The sequence below is a fragment of the Lasioglossum baleicum genome, chromosome 2, assembly GCF_051020765.1.
Source record: "Lasioglossum baleicum chromosome 2, iyLasBale1, whole genome shotgun sequence".
NCBI classification, from domain to species: Eukaryota; Metazoa; Arthropoda; class Insecta; order Hymenoptera; family Halictidae; genus Lasioglossum; species Lasioglossum baleicum.
In genome coordinates this window covers 10,064,146-10,087,739 of record NC_134930.1, presented here as the reverse complement: position 1 = coordinate 10,087,739, position 23,594 = coordinate 10,064,146, and the positions used below count along the sequence as shown (strand labels likewise).

General features: G+C 39.3%; 2 protein-coding genes across 7 annotated transcripts in view; both read right to left on the bottom strand.

Annotated features, from left to right (window-relative positions):
• Hwt (SH2 domain-containing adapter heavyweight) overlaps positions 1–2,100 on the bottom strand; it is a 377,169-nt gene extending 375,069 nt beyond the window's left edge. For both annotated transcript variants that reach the window (XM_076442816.1, XM_076442824.1), the window contains exon 1: positions 1,771–2,100. In XM_076442816.1, coding sequence (XP_076298931.1) covers positions 1,771–2,081 — 311 coding nt within the window. In that variant the 5' untranslated portion in view covers positions 2,082–2,100. The remainder of the gene's footprint in view (positions 1–1,770) is intronic.
• A 2,215-nt stretch (positions 2,101–4,315) lies between these two features.
• C12.2 (von Willebrand factor A domain-containing protein c12.2) lies at positions 4,316–23,425 on the bottom strand. 5 transcript variants are annotated; one of them, XM_076438650.1, is made up of 19 exons: positions 23,167–23,425; positions 21,025–21,105; positions 20,532–20,941; positions 19,494–19,658; positions 12,836–12,994; positions 12,538–12,768; positions 12,265–12,468; positions 10,497–10,657; positions 10,149–10,431; positions 9,249–9,947; positions 8,660–9,040; positions 8,394–8,545; positions 7,784–8,210; positions 6,943–7,703; positions 6,428–6,738; positions 6,115–6,366; positions 5,333–5,727; positions 4,941–5,179; positions 4,316–4,550 (listed from the first exon to the last, which is right to left on the bottom strand). In XM_076438650.1, exons 1-19 carry the CDS (start codon positions 23,279–23,281, stop codon positions 4,433–4,435), a joined length of 5,544 nt encoding a protein of 1,847 aa, XP_076294765.1. In that variant the 5' UTR covers positions 23,282–23,425; the 3' UTR covers positions 4,316–4,432. The 5 variants fall into 5 exon arrangements, with proteins under 5 accessions (XP_076294765.1, XP_076294772.1, XP_076294782.1 ...); XM_076438657.1 differs by lacking the exon at positions 23,167–23,425 and adding an exon at positions 21,193–23,067; XM_076438667.1 differs by lacking the exon at positions 23,167–23,425 and adding an exon at positions 21,770–23,067.
• Between the last annotated feature and the right edge of the window lie 169 nt (positions 23,426–23,594).

The following is a 23,594-nucleotide window of genomic DNA, read 5'->3' as shown; positions in this document are numbered from 1 at the left end:
CAGTGGCAATGACAACAACACCATTGTTTAAACTAATTTGATAAATATAGTGACGGATGACAAACACAAACACCGAATACGTCGATAACAGGATGATGAATACCCGATGCCAGTAGATATGCCCGACAATAATCAGACATACTGGGAGAATGCACCTCTGGATTTATAAATCTGAGAACCGTTCTACAATTTTCACTTGTTCTCGGTACAAATCAGCCCCTCGAAAATTTCGATTAACAATTAATATACGTCGGATTTTATGACAAAAACAAGTAGATCAAATGCAAAATAACATGGACATCAATGAAATGTTATTTCCAGCTCGTTAATGTTTATGTAACTCCTCTATCTTGCAATCTATCTTCAAATCAGCCCATCAAAAATTTCGATAAACAATTAATAGACGTCGAATTTTATGACAAAAACAAGTAGATCAAATGCAAAATAACATGGACATCGATGAAATTTTATTTTCAGCTCGTTAATGTTTATGTAACTCCTCTTATCTTGCAATCGATACAATTTTTATTGTGCATTAAAATCCGCAGTCTAATAATTAGTTTACAGAAACACAAGACAGTAGAAGTACACCAGCAGAGAACACAGTAAGACAGCCTGTACTGAATTTTCAAAATAGTCAATCCCTCCGTGAACACTATAAAGATGTAAAAGTATTCATATACTATTTTGCCCTACTTTGCCCATTTCATCCAGAGATCGTCAGTAAGTTGTACTTGTGTACTCGACATACATTCACTCGAAGATATCGTTTTACGAAGAGACCCAAGACAATGGACTATTTACGAACAGAGGCGACGGTACGAGATTACGTATCTTATCGAATTTTCAAAAAATAGTCAATACTTCCATAAATCTGTAAACTATATCTAAGAACACCCTGCAATTCCAACTTCCTTTCCGAACAAGATCATCCCACCAGCAATTTCACCGACGTCAGCTTGAGGCATAGTTAAGACACATTCGCTTGGAACTATCTTCTTAGAGAGACTCGGGAGACTAGACCTATATCGACGAACAGAGGAGACACGGTAATATAGCGTGGAATCTACATAACATTTCCAAAGGATCGATTCTTTCATAAATCCTGTAGATCATCTAAGGAGGACATTTCTCTACGGCCTCGACGCATTCCATCGTCCTTTCTCACAAGAAACGAATAGACAAATCTGGAAAGCATCTAACAAAATCTACAACGTCGACTAATCTTCCGTAGAAAGACAATCTACACAAACTAAACATCTAAAAGTGTATCGAAGTAAGCTGATGCCTTGAAAAATTTCAACTCTCCGAGCAGAGGTTCGTGCACCCACTGAGCTACCTGTAGAACTCGATCGCAAGAAAGCAACCTATGCTGGTCGAGTCGGGTTGTCAGTCAATAAACCCTTTTAATCCGGTATAATAGAATCACGCGAGTGTTTCAAGAGACGTGCACACGCAACACGCATCGGTTAGCCCGTGCACCGGTGCAGACGACAACAGCGACGGCGACGGCGACGGCACGACGTCGTGAATCGTTCGAAAGGGTTGAAAGGGTGAGTAGGGTTAAGAGTCGCGTTGGCCCCGGTGTCCGGGTTCCGTAAATACGATCAACACGTCGTTAGTGTGACCTTCGTGTCTTCCACCCCTTCGTCGCGGAATGGTTCGGGACGCGTGGGTGCCTCGAGGGGTGGGCCAACAGCTGTAGGAGAGAGAGAAGATCGGAGGAGAGATCGCGCGTTCCCGAGGATCGGGTCGACGCCGTTTATTTACCTGCGGACTCGACGCAGGGCCGAGGTACGCGGCGGCGGTGCGTGAGGACAGGGCTGCGAGTCGGGTGGACAATCGCAGTTGGTAACCGCGGGTCGGGTACGACGAACCCTGATCAGAACCGGGTGAACCGGGCACGGCTGCACCTGGCAACCGCACACGATCGTCTGCGGTCCGCCGCGGGATTTCCGGCCCCCGCCGCCGCGTTTCGCGCGTTGGTCCACGTGCAACTGACACGGCTGCATAGGGCAGCCACATCGGGCTGCTGCACCGCGACGCCCGGCGCCTTGTACGCGTCTCCACACCCGCTCCATTCAACGACCGGCGTGCGACTAACAAATGCGCACCCCACACCACCCACCGAGACCCGACAACGTCACCGACGCGCCGCGACCCGACCCGAGGCTGGCTCGATCAGAGTCGGCGAACCTCGGCTACCAACGCCGCCACCCCCTCACCAGGGGCGCACCGACCCCCGAATCCGGCCACCCACCCGGCCAGACGACGCGTCCTCGAGATACGCGACCCTCTTCCGACGCGCAGTGGGCCAGAATCGTAACAGCCTCAACGAAATTCGAGTCTCTGTTAATTAGACATTACCAACTACTAACAGAACGGTCGTAGAATCTAATTCGGGGTGTTACTTATCTATAGACTGCGGATATTATGCATTTATGACAAAAATGGGCACGTAAAATTTAAAACAGTGAAGGTATTAAAAAAATTTAAGGCCACCAGTGTTTTCACCTTAATAAGATAATTAAAAGCAGAATGAAATTTTGATATGGCTCCTGTGTCTGGCAATCAATGCAATACTTTTTATTTTGCATAAAGATCCGCAGTCTACTTATATCAATTAGAACGTGAAAATGTCTTTATAAAATCACCGTCATATGGGCTGTTTCAATCTAAGACATGGAAACTTTGCTAGTATCCTGCAGAAACCAGCTCTAGTGTATCCTTTGCTACACCAAACTCTACCAGAAAGAGTTGCAACATTCCTATTCTAGTCCAATATAAAGTATATTAAATATTATTCAAAGGGGATAAAAATGTAAATGCTTTTTAGTAGAAACGGATGAATGACTGTACCATAAAAATCCATTCTTAATTGCCAACAAGATGTATCCACTTAGAAACTGATGGATACATTGCTTCAAGAGACTTGATCTTAACGATTCTTTATTTAACATCAAATATAAATCTGAGCTCTTTTTAATCTGTCTCAATCAAGTATTATATAGCTTACAAATAAACATGACATGAAAATTTTGGTGTAATTTCACCTATTTTATAGAAATGGCCCACGGTGCGTCGACCTCTCTCTCTCTCTCTTTTTGCCCTAATTTCGCATGGAGACACGTGCACCGCGTCGCGTCGGCGCCGCCTCGGCTATCTCGTACCTTGTGAGTACTTGTTTCTCGAGTTTTTTTTGTCTTCTTTTGCAGCGGGCTCTTTGTGTCAGTATAATTGTTCCGAGTGGTCTTTACACTTTGCTTCTGCTGTAACGACGACGACAACGCGTTGTCTTTGCGTCGCACGCTGCCGATGCAACCAACAATGTGGCGAGAGGTCGGACGAAGTGCGCGATGGAGATTAATGCGTGAAATGGGGTGCGAAAGTTGTCGCGACTGCTCCGAATGGCCTTGCGGCTGCTCGAGTGGGTGGTTAATGGAGTAATGAGTGGTTTCGGTCTCGTTGCGAATTTTGAATGTAATCGCAACGTTTATGTTCTATCGTGCTATAGAAATTAGGAAATAAAATGTTTAGAGATTTGAAATACTTTAAGACTGGCATGGAGATTTTGTGTTAGGAGATTTTGGATATTGCTGTCGAACTAAAATAATTTTTCAAAGGTCTTTGTGTAAATAAAAATCTTTAATTTTGGAGCGGTTGAGTTATTGGGATAGGAATTAAGTTTAGATAAAAAAGCGTCAAGGATTTTATTATAGGTTTTTTTCTTTATTCTGGTCTGTGCTTGACGGAATGAAAATCGTTGAACCGATTAAAAGCAAGTAAACATAGTTTAATGTGCTTATATATTTATAATAAAAATGTAATTTCTTCAGTAGTAAGGAACGATATCTTTTTATCATATATTAAATAAATATCCAATAGCTAGAAGTTTAATATTAATACCTTATTAATAGAAATAATCAATTAACTAATAACCGGAAATAGTCAGTCCAGTCCAACTCCAAATTAATCTACATCTGTACAATAGGGTTGCGCAACCAAGCAACCACATCATGTGGAGGACATCCAGTTATGTATGACCTCTGGTTATGGTCATTCATCAGGCTTACAATCAAATGATTATAAATTATATAAGACAAAGTTTCCAATATATGCTAGTACAAGATCTCAGGAAAAATGAGGGCACCGCCGCAGGAATCGAACCCCGGCCTCACTGCTGGTAGCCGATCGACTAACGAGCTCACCCACGGAACCCTCTCTAAATAATACCTTATTAATATACATTTGAAAATTCAAGTATTCTCAATGATTAGAAACAGTAACTACAAACTTTCGTAGTAATATCGATCCATAGAGTTGAAAATTTGTATTTACACTTCTTTTACATTTTAATGTACATTATAATACACTGCTTACTTCTACACTGTTACGAATATTCACAGACACTTCCATTACCAGAGTGATGCTTTTAATTGGGGCGCGTGGTACTTAGCAAAGAAACTGCGAATATTTGCTGTAAAATTCGTGGTATATCCCTAAGGTCCATACAGATGAATGCTCGACTTGACGGCATCTTCTGCATCAGTCTGAAAAATAGACATATTTTTACCTTTCTGCTCCAAAATGGTTCCCCTTTAATTCTAATACTAATTCTAATATGTACTAATACAGGAAACTAAATAGAATATCCAAAGTGACCATTATAAAATGTAACTTCGTATAAATATTAATCCATTATTCAGTAGACTGCGGAAAATTGCAACAGTAGAAAGATGGAAAGAATTTGAAAATACCGATGAACTATATAATCAACGTATTCAAATTATTAAACGACGAAAGAACTTCCTGTTTCTTGCAATTGATGCAGAAAATGGTTATTCTGTGTAAAGATCCGCAATCTAATTATTAAGTATTTTGTCTATCATAAATATTCGTGCATTGTCAAGATTTAAAAGTTATTTCTACCGCATTCTTACCTTTCTGCTTGATCTCCCAAAGATCCAATAAATATGGCGTAAGCGTTGACATCCGGATTCGACATAAGAACTTTAGCAAAATGTTCCGGGCGTATGCCATAACGCTCCAAATTGGCATCAGACAGAACGATAACGATAGACTCGTCGGAATCCTCTTTGGCGAAGCTGGCGATTGCATGCTGGGTCGCTTCCAGAGTGTGATCGCCAGACATACAAAACTGCGAATGCGCGTGCATCATCTGGAACATATTACTTTCTTCAGTATACATGAGTTCTATTCTTTCAAATAATATATCTCCTTCTTTGACCAATCCCATTTTAACAAATCCGCCAATACTCAATATATAAAACGCAGATAATTAACGGTATGGTAATTTTGTTAATCTTGTCACCTGTATCACTTCCAGTCGCCGTCTATTATCTGTAGGTGGTTGAGTGTGCTTCACAAAAACGATATCATGTTGTTCTCCAGAATGACCAACGACCTCGTATTGAAACTTTCCTTCGTACCCACTGAACGCTTCCATTACCATTACACAGGCCTCCATCTCTCGATCGAGTCGTCCATCGTACCCATTAAACCTGTACATACTACCCGATACGTCAGCCACCAATTTCAGACGTTTCGGTTTCGACAATGGTGTACCAGGTTCGGGTTCCTTCTCTGCTCGCCTTCTATAAATCGTTCTTTCCCCCGTTAAACCTTCTATTAACTTCGTGTCATCCAATTCGCCGGAAGTTTGATGCCTGCACCATTCTCGCTCTTTACTTTTAGCTTGTAGACTTCCTGCAACAAAGAATTTTACCTTTAAAAATAGTTTCGACTAAACACTTTTGAGCGGCGTTTTGTTAACTGTCGTAAAAATTTGCTTTATTGGCAAAATATCTTTACTCAACAAAAATAATTCATGGATCACACAATCTTAAATACAAAAACTGTTGTTATCAGGTTCTCTTTTTCGAAAAGTAGACCGCACATATATATTAGCTTCCACATTTTTCAAAAATGGATGCTTTCTATCTAGACCACCGTTTCAGGAATTTGAAGTGTCTCCTTAACCCAGTTCTAGCCTAATCTATATTCACTAAGTCTCGAGGATAATCCTGCAAATTTTCGGAAACCCGTCCCGACCTGACATTTTCGGGTTCTCGCACACACACCTCTAATATTTACCTATTATATTTCTCAAAGCCTGAACCTGTTTTTGGACAGGACTACTGAACCGCGAATACAACTCATGGTCGTACTCCTTCATTCTAATGTCTTTTAAGCGTTGTTTAAATGCTTTTAGCCCCATTGCCCTCGCTGCCTTTTTTATGTGTTCTGGTACATCGTTCTTTTCCTGGTCGCTTAGCTGGTGCACTGTATGGCCGGCATCCAAACGATAAGGTCCTCCTTTCCCACCAAGACCAGCTGTATCTCTGCCTGAAAATTTCATTGAACACTCAACCCGTGGCTTTAATATTCAAGCAGTGGTATACTGTACCTCCGGTTCCGCCGGCCCACGTATTCCCTCCAACGTGTGGTTCGTTTTTCTCGTCAACTTTACCAAACTTTGGACCGCTAACGTCCAACCCAGAATATCTTTCCTTAGTAATTTGCAATCGCTCATTGTCGCTGCCAACCATCTTCCTCCATTCGTCCAACGATTTCACGATGCTTGCTACCGACGTTTCCCAAAGGCGAAGGCAACCACCTGCGTCAACTGTTACCAAATCATGATTCGACTTTACCGCAGCGTAAAGAGGATTATGGTAAGCGTACAACACTTGAACCATGTGGGCTAACCTGGCTGGTCTAAAAATTTTGCAAAAAATGTACAAATAAGTAAATTGAAGATAGAGGTGTGCAAGAACCCGGAAATGTCTGGTCCGGTCGGGTCGAGAATATCAGAATTCTCGAATATATATCGGGATTCCCGACAATTTTTTCTCGAGAATTCCGAAATATTCTCGCACACTTCTAATTTTCGAGAACTTATATGAAAACTATACCACTTACTCTGGTACAGGGATATAACGTAGTTTATGAGCCACTGTATCAACTACTTCTAAATAGCAGGAAATCTCAACGTTCTTGCTATCCTGTGGAAGAATTTCGTTAGGCACGTCTCTGGATTGAACAACCCGAACAACTTGTCCATTTTCCATAGCTATGGGAGGCATAGAATTTCTGATCCTCTGTTTTCTTGGCCAGAAGTGGAGTTCCGTAAAGCTATCCAAATCAGGAAATCCGACTGCGATTCCGGCGTACATGTTGTCAGACGCCAATAGTCTGTTTGGAGCATCAATCTTCTGTTGTAGAGCTGCGGTGACTACACTAATAGGTAAGTTACTTTTACCGCAACTTTGTAAAGAACCAACTTCTCCTCCAGGCTTGTTGCTGGTCTCCTTTAATTCTTGCAGAACGTTCGGGCAGGGAGACGAGTCGACAGATTTCTTAAGTATGTATTTGCTTCCAGACATGTCTTGAATCAGCCATTTCTTGTTGGACGCAACCACAACCGATGTTAAATCGAATGGTAAATTGATCGTATAAGCGTTCGGCGAATGTAAATTGATCATATCTATCTTATTGGAATTATGAGTGTAGAAAATGATTTGGTTGTGAGATTGCAACAAGTCAGTCTTCATCTTCCACAAAATATTCTTTCTCGTTCCGAAGCTTCGTGATATTTTATCTGATGCCATGTCAAAGAAGGATGCCAACTGCAATTGCTGTGCAGATTGGTTGTTTAAATTAATCATTAACAAACCATTACTCTGGAAATAAATATTTTTATTAGTCCAATAAAATCGAATTGGAAATATAAAAAAATTAATGGTTTCACGAAGATACATACATGTTCCTCGTGTACTAAAACATTTTGGTCATTATCAACTGTTATATTATATACAGGTCTGTGACTATCTATATTCATTAGACCATGTATGACAGTTTCCTGAATCTTATCCGATTCTTGGTGCATGCTGAGGATTCTCAAAGGATTCAACGCAAGGATATGAATCTTATCATCTGTACCATCACCTTTGGAGCCTTTAGCCACTGCCAAACCTGCAATCCCACTAGCCTCTCCAATTGGTATCGTCCAATATCTTTGTAATTCACTGAACAAACTTGATCTGGCTTCAACGCAGTCTAATGGCAAATCGTTTTGATTCAAGCGTACGGGTGATTTGAACTTAATGTATCTTTCTTGAACAGGCAACGCTTCTTGCTTTTCTAATGTGTCCCAAATGATGCAAGTCTTGTTTTCTGGAAACGAAATTCTGAAATAAGAAAAGAGATAACAAACTATTAAATTTCAATAAACTAACACTCTTTTCGTACTGGAATCTATTACCATCAACTTATCATGCAGAAATAAAAACGCACGTTTGAATTAAACATAGTTTTTATTCGTACCAAATGAAAATTGTTTAAACAATGATTATCTACATTTAATATCTTACTCGTTCGCTAACGCAATATTAGTGGGACTAGTTCCTATCGCGATCCCGTGTTTGTGTAGAACGGAGATTAGAGAATCGAAAACCTCTTTGCTATATCGGTCGAAATCAAATACATTCCGCACTACGTTAGCCAAAGATTCTTGGGGAAATTTCTGAAAGCATAAACAACGTGAAAACCTCTTTACGAACTACGGAAAATTAATTTATAAACAATATAAATATAAATGTAAATACGAAATACAGGAAAATAAATTTGAATTCCTCACCTCTAAATGCTTTACGATATTAACAACTTCTCGGGTGGAGTACGGATACGAAACCAAGCCTTGGTCGGCCATGTTCCTCAACTCTCCGAAGGCTTTCACTAACTTTAATATTATCTTCTCATCCACGTGTGGACCATATTGTTTTAAAAGCTGGATCTCACTCTCGACACTTGGATTGTCGACTGCGTGCGTGCTGAACAAATCTCCCATAGCTCCGAAAAAGTCGTTACCCAGAAATGGGAAACCAGGCCTGTTCGCCAACACGACCATCCTGAAGTCTGGATGGAGCGCTATTGCGTTCGAATTTTGCGCGGTGGCGCACGTCGGGGGAACGATACGTCTACCATCGGACAATATCATTTCTCCAGATTCGACTAATGTCTAGGAACAACAAGTAACTTTTATTTGTCGTAGTAAAAATTTTAGACACATGATTAGATTACATGGACCGTTTTAAGGTCACGCGAAGTGACCTTGAAGTTATGGAATTTGAGGTGAACATGATTCGGTTTAAGACAGACAAACATTGAGGTGCTCGTAGAGCTATGTAGAGCACCCCCTGTACGACATACTTAGACATCACAGGTACCTTCAAGATGCAGGTGACATTGGTGGGAGCTTTGTCCGCCTCGTCAACGACAAGCACGTGGCCCAGTTTAACAGCTTGCACAAGCGGCGAGTCCTCGTACACAACTTTTCCGTCTCGGACCATTGGCTGCAGGGTTAAAGTTTGAACAGTTGTATCTCTGTGCAGCTGTATGTATTCCCTCGGCCTGTTCAAAAGTTGCAGCAGTCGATCAACGATTTTGTTTTTTCCAACACCTTGGTTTCCGACCAACAGGAGATGCTGTCCCAAAGTGAAATCCTGCAACAGCCTCTCCAGAAGAGAAACATGTTGGGGCACGTCATAAAACAAGATATCAGGCACTTTTGTTAAAGCGTTCGTTTTGTATCGATCGACAATGGTATTTCCAATTTGCAACGTGTTCTCTGTGACCTCGCACTTCATCTCTGTTGTCGGTGAACTCGTTGTACGGACAATACCGATCCGTTTACAACACTCTTCGAGGGTGTTCTTCGCCACTGCCGGCAGAAAACGAGCTAGACAAGCGCGTTGCACCGCGTCGTAAGCATTATCGCTGCGAAACTTTAGCATCCTCTCCGCGGTCCTCAAAAGTTGTCTGGTGCTTAATGACGCCGCCAAAGATTGTAGAATTGGGTCGCTGGAGGATCGCAGCACGTGTGCCAGTTCTAAAATACTCAATAACGCTTCTGACGGTTCCCCGAACTGAAATAACGCAGGCTCTTTAGTATGTGAACACTTATAATTGTTATTGTTTTTGTTATTTTCGGAACCGAAACGCAGAACTGAAAAATAACAGTTACAGAACCTAAATAATATCGGTCCTCAAGAAACAGTAACCGTTACCGATATTCTTATAACAATTATACAATTATTAAATAAATGTTAGAACACAAAGATAAACACCTTCGATCGAATAATATGCAATTCCTCCGATTTAGCAAGCGGTCGCATCTCGTGGAAAAGGAACAGACTGAGCAGCTCCGAATTCAACCATTGTCCCGAAGGACTGTTGATCAACGGCGACTCCGCCAAGGCTACGATCCTGAATGATGGATCTATGCGTAGCACTCCTGAATTCCGCATATCCTCGTCCGACTTGTTGTATTCCTTTTTTATCTCGTCGTAACGGTCTGCCCTGATCAATCTCTTGCCATCGTGTAGCTGCAGCTCCCGATCATGAACCAATCTAAAAACAAAAGATAGTTTTTGTCCATCTGCCATGACGATATTGCCAAGTTCATCCGGGATCACCTGTGTAATATTGCTAAAGTGCTGGGATGAATTCTGTTAATTCCGTCCAGTACAGCCAATTTTCCGTGCAAGGCTGCCTCGACCAACGGCGAGTCTTTCCAGACCGTGTCACCGGTCGACAATGTTGTTCGTTGTTGTATCAAGTCCCTCGAAGTCATATCCTGAGATGTAAAGAAGTTCCAAATTCAAGAAATTCAATAAGGACTAGTTTCAAATGACGTAATAATAATATAAATTTTCGTATTCTTAAGACTAGTTGCATATGATACAATTCATCAATGAGAAATTAAGAGTAATATACAACACTTGCCCTATCAGACTTGGAAACAGAGATGGAGAAGGTGCAGGTAGGTGGAATAAGAGTGTGGGGAAGTTGAAATTTTGGACACTAGGGTATGTGCGGGTGACGTGGTAATGATTGTGGAGAAAGTAAAAGATATGAAGCTGATGCTGGGAAGGAAAAAGCTAGAACTAAATGCACAAAAGTCAAAGATGATGTTGTTTGGTAAAGGTACGGGGAGCAAGAAGAAGAGGGAGTGGAAATGGGGCAAGAAGAAATTGAGGAAGAGTTCAAGAATTTAAGTACTTAGGGGTAAAACTTCAAAGGAATGGAGACATAACGGGGTATATTTAATTTAATGATTCTTTCGGCGCTACCGTTTCGATCACTAAGTGATCATTAAGTGATCGAAACGGTAGCGCCGAAAGCATCTCATTAAATTAAATATTTAACATTTACGATCAATAAAGAGCGTAAGTAGCAAATATGGTACTAATCAAGTGTGGGGCATGGGAGAAAGATTGTTTAGGGATGAATTTAGGAAAATAATGATTTTCTTTGACTGTCTAGTGGGAGGGATAATGATGTGTGGGGCAGAAACATTTGGGTGGAAGGAAAGGGAGGAACTGGAGAGAGTACATACGAAATACATCCAATGGTGCCTGAGAAACTTGATAGATCAACGCCAGATTACATGGTACTGGAGGAGACCATGAGAGAGAAAGTACGAATCAGAGCAGGATAGAAAGCGTTAAGATTTGAGGAAAGAGTGGAGAGATCGGAGGGAAGAGTTCTGGTAAAAGAATATCTGAGGGGAACAACGACAAGGGATACAGTCAAGCGCGGGAACAGAAAAAGAAAGAAGGGAAGGAAAAGAAACTATGGAAATCATCGAGACTCTGAAGGAGAGGGATAGGCAAACTCAGGGACAGTGGCAATGCAGTAGAATAATGGCATCTAGGTTCTGTGATAGGTATAAATACATATGTATGTATATATGAAGTAAGGCTGCCAAGGTACCAAGAGGAGAAAGGAGAAGGAGACAGTCAGAGCCTGATGGCGAGTGTAAGATGTGGAAATATGGAAGAAGGGGATAAATATTGGAGAAACGAGGAAGACAGAATGTTTATGATATGCGAGAGACACCTGGGGAAACTAAAGCATCTGGCAGAAGACTGTGAAGGTGCAGAAAGAATAAATATAAGTATAGAAAAGATAGTACAAGATAAAAGAGTGGGAGAAACAGTAGACTGCCTCAGGAGTATCGAGAGAAAAAAAGGAAAGAAATAATCAAAAGGGGAGAGGGAGAGGCAATATTAGATGTTAGACATCAGGATAGATTAACATAGATTATAGACAATAAGGTGGGTGGAAGTATGGATGGATGGATGGATAGATGGAGGGGTGGATGACACAAAAGAATTGTAAACCAAGCCCAATTTCTTGGCCGCGAGGCCGAAATAAGTAACTACTACTACAAACACTTGCCTGAAAAAGTACCACCGGTTCTATTTGGTACCCCATTAAGTCGGCTAACGTCTGCACGGTCGTAGACTTTCCGCAACCCTTCGGACCGATTACGCACAAGTCTGAAACCAAGTGGGTCTCTACAAAACTGGCCAACAGATCGTTCTGATAGTTCGTTTCTATATATCCGCTCTGCTTTACGTCAGGGTTCGTCCCGCAAGGCACCTGTTGGCAAAACGTTCGATTTAAATGCAAAGTTGAAAAGTATGATTTCCTCCATCGATCGGCACTTACGTTCAACGTTGTTTCAATGCTACCATGCTGTACGGTAACGCTCGAGGAATTATTCATTTTCTCATTGACACGCACGCGTCTTGTCAGTTTAGCGTTCTTCGTCGCGGAACTCAGAATATCGAATGTTTGCAGTATATCCTCCACGGCTGTCTGACCCTCTTTACCCAAGAACAACTTGTACGGATAGAACCTGTAAAATATGTCGAATACCGGCAGGTGTGGACACTTGTCCTGCGATAAGGTTCAAATTAACTACAGTCTTAAAACAAAACAGCTTTCGCAACCTAAGGGTATTTACCATTATTATAGCGGCGGACGTTAAGTTATCCAAAGGAAAATCTGGAAGACCTAAGGATTTAGCCTCTTCCGTAACTAAGGCGTGCGCGCATGATAGCAACTGCGACAATTTCCCGGGGTCGATGTTCGGGAGGGAACTTTTCAATGTTTCCAGCTGATCCTGGAATCCAAACGATTAGCAAGATAATCATACCAATAAATATAATCGTTTTTTGTCCTTGAAAACGTCAGACAAATTGCACACACCCCGTGCCAGCTTCAAGAAAACAAATATTAGAAGAGATCCACCCAACAGTATATTGGGAACATAAAAAAAAGTTGAAATTTGTTGGACAGTGTTATTAACAAACCATTTTAATTTTGCGTAAGGATCCGCTGTATAATCATTACAAACGAGCAGAAATACGAATTGAGATATTTCGGGAACGAAACAATAATGATGAGGTAAATTAAAAGTGTGTCCACATACTTATGAGCGGGGATGTTTGTACCTATAAATAGTTTTCCAAAAAGAGTCCATTAACGCGTAACGAAAAAATTCCTAACTATCACGTTTCTTCAGACAGTTAACGAAGCATGACCTTAGCGAACTCCATTATTTACGACGTCGTCCTTCGAGTTAAACTGACATGAATATGTTGTGACGTTTGAACGGTTCTAACGTTCGAATGGAACTTAATGGTTCGCGACGTCACGTTCCTCCGGCTCGAGTTTAGTTATGGTTGCGTTACTTCCGTGACGTATCCGCATTGTTTCCGTTTGCCCGAAAACCGCATAGCCCGACGTAATCGCGAGCAATCGCGCCGTACGAAATGTTACACCACGGTTTGTTTCAAACAGACCACCCGAGTGATTAGCGCTGAGAGAGCTTTCCATTGTACGCCGAGCACGGCAATAACTACCACTCGGCACGGAATCCTCGAGATAGCTTTGCAGATTCCCATCGAAAAGTTTCAATTGAGCTACATTCTCGAGCCTATCGACGCGATAACCACGGCTACGGCGAAAATGCGGTTCTCTGGAACGACTCGAGTAAAACACTTCCTCTAAAAGTCGAGAATACTCGGCGAAATCAATTCGACTTGGATCAATTTCCTTTCACGCTTATCGCCCCTCTATTGATTCCTCGCAAATAGAATTATTTTTGGTCGACCAGTTCGTTGAATCAGCTATTATCGACACCTCTTGATAGTAAACGTTCTTTTCTGCATATTATGCGATTTTGTATGTAAGGAGTTGCAAAATTCATCCTTTACATTTTATTTTCTTCACTCCGGACGGCACCTAATGCCTGACATTTTAGTTATACAAATTGAGGCACCTAAGACTTACACCGAAAATATCTCCGTTGTTTTTAAGTAATACAGGAAAATGTTTCAGGCAGAAAATATTTGGTTCAGTTGGTTCATTATCGTTGTTTTTTTTTTAAATGGAACGACCTATTTTAATTAGTGCAACATTATAGCTAATGGAAAGACAAATTCAACCATGCATAATATGTTGACCTTCAAATGACTCAGTTTCGAAATGTCGTATACGATCGGTGAAAAATGTGATATTGTAATCGTCTACTGCGAATGTAGACAAAACGCAGTGCAAACTCAATTACAAATTACAATATGCAAGAACATATTCTGATCGGAGACATTCTTGTGTTCAAACTATTCGAAAACTCTTTCGAAAAAGTGAGAGTGTACAGAAGAAAAAAACTTGTACGAAGTGAACCAAAAACAAATGTAATCCTGCACGTAATTAAGTTAATAAGTTTTACTGTGTCCGGTATTAGGTGTCACTTAATGATCTCTAAAAATCATACATCAAAGTTCAAAGTTTAACTTATAAATAATGTAGAATAAAAAGGCTGAAACATTATTTTTTTCTTATTTATTTAAGAAAAACCTTAAGCGTCCGCACTAGGGGATCATAATTTTGCTATCAGTCTTACTGATTAGGAGCCAAACATTTGTATTCGTTCAAATGTAGAAATGGGATGAGATTTCTCAGTAGAATTACACAAGAATGTCGATTGGTGAAATTGCTGTAGCATTGCAAACTCGATTTCGACATTGCGTTCAGTGCCACCCTTAATCACCGTTACTGGCAGAGAAGGCCTTATACAGCGACCACTGCAATGTTGATTAACTGCAAACTTTTCGGTAGAAATTGCTGTTGGAGATAAGATCGACACTATATTCCTCGGACGGTCGCGGTAAATATACCCCAGAGACAAGGCTTTACGAACTTCTTGAAATATGTCGCCGAGCAATTATGGTATTAATGTTCTTTGTTCAGAGACGATATCACGCGATCCGGAAATTCTAATAAATTACTGTAGTTCAATGTGCCGCAGGCGAGTTAATCGCTATATAGGAAAAAAGACTGTGAAAACTTCGTGGAATGTTTCTCTTTCCTTTTTTACATTAACATCTCGAATATCATTTGTATTAGAAATTGTCACTGCGGACAAAATGAAAAAGTGAACAAATAAACAAATCAATTGGAGAATACAAATATTAAAAGTAATCCCAAAGACACATTTTTTTAAGACAACTATTTACCTACGTGTAATGAGTGCCTTCGAACGACCGTCGACTGCAGCAGCAAATTTCAATAACGATACGAACGGAACCGGAAAAGTAAAACCAGAGAAAATTAAGAAATGGTTCGTTTTTACGGCGTGCACGAGATTTATAGGTGTAAAACTATTTCCTCTGCAAATTGCGATGCGTGACAAAGAATTCTGCAAAATAACGGTTGCTTTCGTTCCGTCACGGAACAGTGTCCTAAAGCGGTTTAAATACCACGTGCGCCTTAATCACTTTTGACTTTTTAAGTGACCCTCGTTAGGACTTTTACTTACAGTTTCGGATCTCCGAGGATTTAGCGCGCGGTAAATATGTAAATCGCTGTACATATATCGCGATGTCTCGCCCCGGCACCATTTCCTTGTTAGTTCTTCACGCGGCGAATAATGGATGTCGAATTGACTTCCGATAAAATTGGATTCATCGAGGTGTGCCGAAGTGTGACGTGACCGGCTCAATCGCCTACGAAACTTGTAATCACAATGATTGCGGCACTATTGTGCTGCACACTATTATATTATTGATGTTGTTATTACAGCACACTAATATTCTGTTCTTTGCAGCACAATAACAACAAGAAAAATATTCTAATGGATTGGCCTACGTGCAGACTTTTATATAAAAGTTTATGTCTACCACCAACTTTTGCGTGATTTTATATGTACATAAGTTATTAAATTCGTATCATTACTACTACCCTGAGTAAGAAGTACTCGATCAGAAAGAATCAAGCGTCTATCATTATAATCATTTGTCGAGGAAGATATTTTCATTAAAAAAAAAAGAATAAATGCGTTGAGGCAATTTTTCGCAACAATCTCTGTCGTCATCTTTATCGTTCACTATTAATAATTATCTTAAAGTTTGTCACACTTTTCAAATTTACTTACGATCTTCATCAAATGTATTTGATGAAAGGACATTCGTGCCAACGATTTTGATCAAATATTTTCTACAGTAAGGGTAGTATATTAAATATCTTCATAAAAGAGAAAGAAATTTCAACACCCAGCATATACTAATTACCTTTTGACATAATTTCAGCAGTATACCGCGCAAGGATCGTCTACTTCTACGAACGCGTTCATTAGAAAATCTTCACAAACTGTTCGACTACTCTACGTTAACTTCTAAAGATTGATTTCAAAGGCCAGATACAGAAGTTGAAGAAGATATATCAAGACAGCAAGAAAGCAAATCTCCTCGTAAAATACTCGTATAAAAATTCATACAATTTATATAGCGACTACACGACGTTTAGAAAAATAATATCTTCGCCTAATCGTTGATCAACGATTCTTGCGAAGACGTGATCTCCTTGGAAGCAAGATTAGGCATCACTACGTGTAGCTGGAGACGCCTCGGAGGAGACCACGCTGCAGACACCCTTTCCCGAATTCGAACTTCCTCCTTCGACTCGTCCTCCTCCATCTTCAAACTCGCCTTCGCAGAGGACACGCAAAACAAGAGATCCGACGCTTCGTCGACATCTTGATCCTCCTTCCCGCTCCTTATCTTCGGCAGTCTCCTTTGCAGCATCGCGTTAGCTCTCCTCCTACCGCACTGGGGATTCTCATCGTTCTGCAGTTTGTAATTCTGTATCACAACCCTCTCCTTCCCGGCGAACGACTCTCGCTTGAACCGCGGTATCTTCCTCTTCATAAGCCTCCACTTTCGGTCCTCCTCCCGCGACGAACTTTCCGCAAAGTCCTCCTCGAACTCGTAATTGTGCGCCCGCCCCGACAAATCCAACCATTGGAGGACCCTCTCGAACAAGGGATTCCAGAAAGTATCGAACGTCCTCTCTGAACGCTGTCTTCGTTCGATCCGGCTCGAGCTTGGATCCGGCTCCGGCGTTCTCCGCCTGCAAATCTCGTCCTTGAAGATCGCTCTGGTCGCCAGAACGTCGATACTCCGTTTCGTTATTTCATCTTGCCTGTCCTCGACAAGTCTCTTGTGGTCCTCCAGAGATCCCGCGTTGGTAGCCGAAGCGGTCATCGATAGTCTAGGACACGGAGGTGCGGACGACTTTCGGTAGACCCTCGAAGGCTTGTTCTCCGACGGGTTGCTGCTGCCGACGACCACGTGCAGGTTGCTGAAACAGCTGTTCAGACGATCCAGCCTTGACTCCGAGCCACTCCGTCGATACTCCGGCGAGTAGGTCTTGATCCTGGACTCGCGGGACCGACGATGCAGTTTAGGATCGATGAGAGGATCGTTAGGCGACAGGATCGCGTGTCGGATGCCGTCTACCCAGACGGTGCGAACAGACAACGGTCTCTCCGAGGACGACCATATAGCCGGCATAGTCAACGAAAAATTTCCGTATCAACGCGCCGCGCCGTACACGTGTGACATCAGGAGCTGAAAACGATTGTTTCAGATCGCGCGAGGTTGTTCGTCTTCAGGAAAATACGCACTACTATGTCTGCGACGTTTAACTTCGTTCTACTTTTTTGTTGAAGTTGAAAAAAAAAGTGAAAAAATATTGTTTGTAGTTTTCCTGTAAATTCTGTGACGATTCGACGTGGATGTATCGACTCTCAACTGAACACAGGGGACAAATAGGGCTCCCGTATGCGGGACACGCGATCCAAACCGCGATGACTGTGACCATAGCGCTGCGACGAACTGTTTATATAGGAAGGGAACAGGCACCGGAAGGGATGGCTGGGCTGGAGGGGTGGGTGCGACCTCCGCACCCCATGCCCGATAGTACGCCGTTACGTATCCATAAATCAAGGTAAAACTCGAGCAAATTGCACGTGCCGCTGTGTCTCCTCTGAGCTGCGACAGTAATTACAGAGCGTTGTCACATGAGACTTATGCAGCTTCGAATTGCTAATAAGAGACAAGCATGGGTTGTTTTGTGCGTGTGGGTGTCCCTTGCTCTTGTTACCTAATTTTAGTTCATCCATTTCCTCTTGATTTCCTCTTGATGCTGCTGCTGCTTTTACATTGTTCTTTTTTTTTTTAATATTCGTGTGCACCGTTGTTTCATGTATAACTTCAGCTCGCGAATGTTATTGCACTGGCAATGTTAGAAGAGTGCACTAACCATTCATATGAACGTGATCAACAGGCTGCAGATCTTTGTGCACATTCTCATTTTCATATTTAACCGTTTCGCTTCCACAGAACGAAATATATCTCATTGGCTTTATGATTAGATGAAGAGTTCCAATCCGAAAAAAATGTTAATTCTGGAAACGGGAAATAAAAGAAATACTGCTTTCAGGATAACTGGAATTTATTTTTCAAACAAATAAACAATTCGAAACATATAAAGTTACGAGCTAAATGATAAAGATCGAGCAAACGCAGACGCGAGTTCACTCGTCTGTGGCATTGTACAAATATAACATCGGCGTCGCGAGATAACACGTCCATGGAAGCGGAACGGTTAATTTTGCGTATTCTAAAATAAGGGGAAAATTTCTTTCCATGACTGAAAGATTCTGTCGTATTTTAGAAATTTCATATACGATAAATACAAAATGATTTGTGATCTAGTAGTTGGGTGTCAATTTATAACTAATTGATGATAATCCGCTTCAGACCCATAATCAGCTTGAATAATCTAGCATTCTGTTGTACCTATTGTCTTATGAAAAATAATTTAAAAAACGTGTTAAATTTGAGTTTCATTAAATATGTCCCTGTCAAGGCAATAGTTCTTTAAGATATACCAATGGTTATATTTATTATGTTAACACTTTACCTACCGGAAAAGCCTATTAATAGGATTTTCAATAATTGTGCTGTACCAAAAGAAAGCAAAGAAATTTTCTTTTACTATTAGATGACGATATTGGGGGTGACTTGTTAGTTCTCAATGAAAATTGCTGTTGCCATTGAAGGTTCCATTAAAAAGTGTTTAACCATGTACCATAGATTTCTTAAAATTATGCAATAATCACCAGTTGGTAATGTGTTAATAGTCTCTATCTTAATTTTTGCGGTTTTTCAATTGTTTCATTGTTAATTTTGTGACCCACCAATGGTCACTTGATGCTGCAGTGTAAAACTGCACTGATGTACAGGTAATACTGAAACGTTTAAATATATACTTACTTTGTAACTTAAGGACGGTATGTGTCTTCCTTGAAACCTAGATCTGAGAGGAGGATCCAATGGATTTCCAGGATATTGTGGCGATGGCAAACCCAATGCAATAACTCTGAAGTCTTCGCTAACTCTGACCAGATTCCAAGCATCCAGTTCTTCCTGGCTATGCACCTGATACGAATATGTAATCACTTTAATATATATTGATACCCATAACAGTTATTGATTTACAATAATTAGACTGCTAATTTTTATGCAAATTCCCATTTTTATACTTTTTATCGAATATACACGTTTCCTCATATTTTAAGAATTCATATACAGTCAGCGGCAATAATAAGTAGACACCCTTAACAATCGCATAACTTTATAGAAATTGGTCCAAAGGACTTGAATTTTTTTAAGATGTTAGACCGGCGAGTTCGCTAAAGAATAAGTAAACAAAAATTTACTACGATTGCAATTGGTAGGAGAATTATACAAAATTTTTAAAAATGATGTTTTGTCAACTTTTTTATCTGGGCCTGTAACGATAATTTAAAAAAAATGCGTTTTATAGATTTCGGTAACTTATATGCATACTGAAAATTTCATCGAAATCGGTCAACATTGCAATGAGCTACATATACGTTTAAAGATGAGAGCCCTTAAGGGCGAAATGCCCTGGCAAGGCTGAAAATCTGCGACGAATCTTTAAACGTATGTAGCTCATTGCAATGTTGACCGATTTTAATGAAATTTTCAGTATGCATATATAAGTTACCGAAATCTATAAAACGCATTTTTTAAATTATCGTTACAGGCCCAGATAAAAAGTTGACAAAACATCATTTTTAAAAATTTTGTATAATTCTCCTACCAATTGCAAACGTAGTAAATTTTTGTTTACTTATTCTCTAGCGAACTAGCCGGTCTAACATCTTAAAAAATTCAAGTCCTTTGGACCAATTTCTAGGGTGTCTACTTATTATTGCTGCTGACTGTATACCACAAATGCATAAATATCTGTAGTCAATGCGTATACAATTAAATATAATATAATACCTGAAGTAATTTGTCATAACGAGATGCTGGTATAAGGAATCTGCCATCTTCTAAATGCATCTCACGATTTTCTAATAAATTATTTAGGACAGGAAGTACATTTCTTTCAGCTTTTTCAACACCTTCAATAATAAGAACTCTTCCATGTGTCGCAGCCCTCACCGCACTCTGATCATGGTAATAAGCGGTACCAGATTTTATTTCTCTTCTTTGTTTTAAATCTGCCTCGGTCGTATCTCTTGAGAGTGCGATAAATTCTAATTCATGGCCAGTGAGTTCAAGAAACGCTAGGGCTAATTCTCTTCGCCTGTTTCCTGGTCCGCCCATTAAAAAAATATCTTGTGATAAAATATCTTTCTGGAGCATCCATTTTAAATGCTTTAATGTTTCTTGAGTAGTTGTTTTTAATACTGTGGTAATGATAGTTCATTGTTATTTTAGTATTGAAATAAACAAAAGAAACAAAATCATATGCAGAACTTGTTCAACTTACAATACTTTCTTGGAACGTATTCAGGATGTTGTGCTGATTTCACTTGTTTTGAGATGTCACCAATTGTCACGACTGTATCATCTGTAATCATAATATATAATTACGTCAGAAATCATCTCCTTACCGATAAATTTTGATTATTCAGATGTTTAATTATATTTAGCTTACCTGATTTGCAACGTATAAGTACTGGCAGGTTAGGATAAGACATTTTTGATTTTTCTAAGATTCTAGATACAGTTGACATGCGATGAAAATTACAAATCACGAGGGACATATTTAACTTAATAATCTTTACAAAACCAAACTCTCAAAATTTTTTTTAATTTTCTACTAAAATTGAATTTTATTACCTAAACGCAATACATTATATACGACATGGTAACGCATGGTAACTCACAAATACACATTTTGCTTCGCATTTTATTCAAATACTTTCCGGAATAATCTTGGTTTAGTATTTATGTCTTGTCTAAATACAGCGGATACATTAAATAAATAAAAAATGTATGAATTGTAGTAAATAATAATGTAATCTTAAAAATTTCAAAATTAGTAAATTGACACACATATTATTTCAAGTACATAATCCAAAGGTCACTTAAAGATAATAATCATGATCATATTATGCATACTGATCGATATCTGAGAATGAATACACATATATATTTGTATGTAACGTATTTAGTTCTTTTATTATCACACGGAAAATTATTACAATAATTCTAAAAACTACAATACATACCTGTTGCCTAAACATTTTATGTTGATAGTTTAGAAATTATATAGACTTACAATCAGGGCCCGCTCTAAGGGGGGGCAGCCCGGACATTTGTCCGGGGCGCGAAAATTTAGGGGCGCCATTTTGGCTGTAACTGTGAGAAAAATATTTAATAGAAAATTTGCTTTTATTAAAATTTAAATAAAATGATTTGATTTTTATTGAAGATAAAAAATATGTACCTTTATTTAAAAAATACATAGGCAATTTGTCTTTTTGTCCGGGATAACGTAACCGCTAGAGCGGGCGCTGTTTACAATGTAGGAAATAAACAGTCTTTTTTTGTTAATCTCGTTCGAAACATTTAAAATAAAATATGAATAAACTTTGTACTCAAAATGATGTGGAGGCATTCGAATTCAAATAAAAACACGATTTATCTACAATTCGCGCGTATATGTTACATAAAATAGTCCAATACTCCATGCAAATTCATGAAGGTGACAATGATGAAAATGAAAATATTAATTAGTGAATTATACTTAGATTTTCTTTAATAATCTTGATCTACTCATTTATTTGCAAATAAGTGAGTCTTTTTAACATGCCTATTCTGTGTAGTAAATTATAGCTTTAAGTACTTTATACACAGTACAAAATATAAATACATTACTTAAAATTAACATCTATACAGTGACATCGTAGTTTTTTAATAGGTACAAAGATCTACTCTTTGATTTCTACATGTTGTGCATGTTGTACTGTTTAGGTAATACATTGGAAATACGAAGGAATTTCGTAAAACCATCATTATAATAAACTAGATGTTATGATAAGGCATCAAATTATACTTATATTTGTTTACATTAGGTGTTGTTAATCGTTAATACTGTATATAACATATTCAAGCAAACTTCCCGAGACAATTTTATAAAGAAAAATTATACAAGCTGCATATTAATTTTAATTAATATCATTAACCACTAGGAGATATGTATAAGATGTACAAAGCACGTGATTAAATATAATTTTGTTAATGTCGAATATTTGCCTATTATATGTATATATACCAAATAATATATATGTTTTGACAATGCAGAATAAATATTAGACTAAGAAAACGAATATATTACAAGTAATTCGTTCATTTTACCCTGCCTATGTTAAACGTAATTCGTCCATCTCTAAAGTTTTTGTAAATAAAAGGATAGCATATCACAACTTTGCAATGATTTTTATATATAGGAACTAAAAAAAATTGAATATATCTTATTGATTACAAACAATAAAATGTTCTTCTTCTATCCAAATTTAAAAATTTCTCTAGAAAATAAAAAATTTATATTAATGTACAGATGATTAAAAAATAATGCAAGAATTTCTATATACATTATAAATGACTAAGAAAATGAGAAATTTACCTCTACAAAAAATCATCCGTTCTTCTAGGATTGGCAGGATAATAGTCAACAAGTGATGGACGCGGTCTTTGTCCAATACCAGATGGTTGCTGCAGTCCACATGCTTGTTCTTCATTTGTAAGTACACTTACTAACGTACTCACTACCTTTTCATCTAACTGTGACATAGCTTTGTTTGGCGTTTTCATACGCCTCAAAAACAAAGCGTTCCATTTTTGTCTTAAATGTAAGAAAAATCTTGCGGTCTCGGGATCGAGTTTAAATACTACCCAGTCATCAAGCTTAAAAATTGTTCCTTCATTACTGTCGTCAACTTCCGAATCGGACTCGCTTTCTGGTGCAGCTGTAAATTAAGAATGACAGACGTTGAAATGTACAAAGTCAAATATTGTAACACAGCATAATGGTAAATAAACAATATTCTTAAG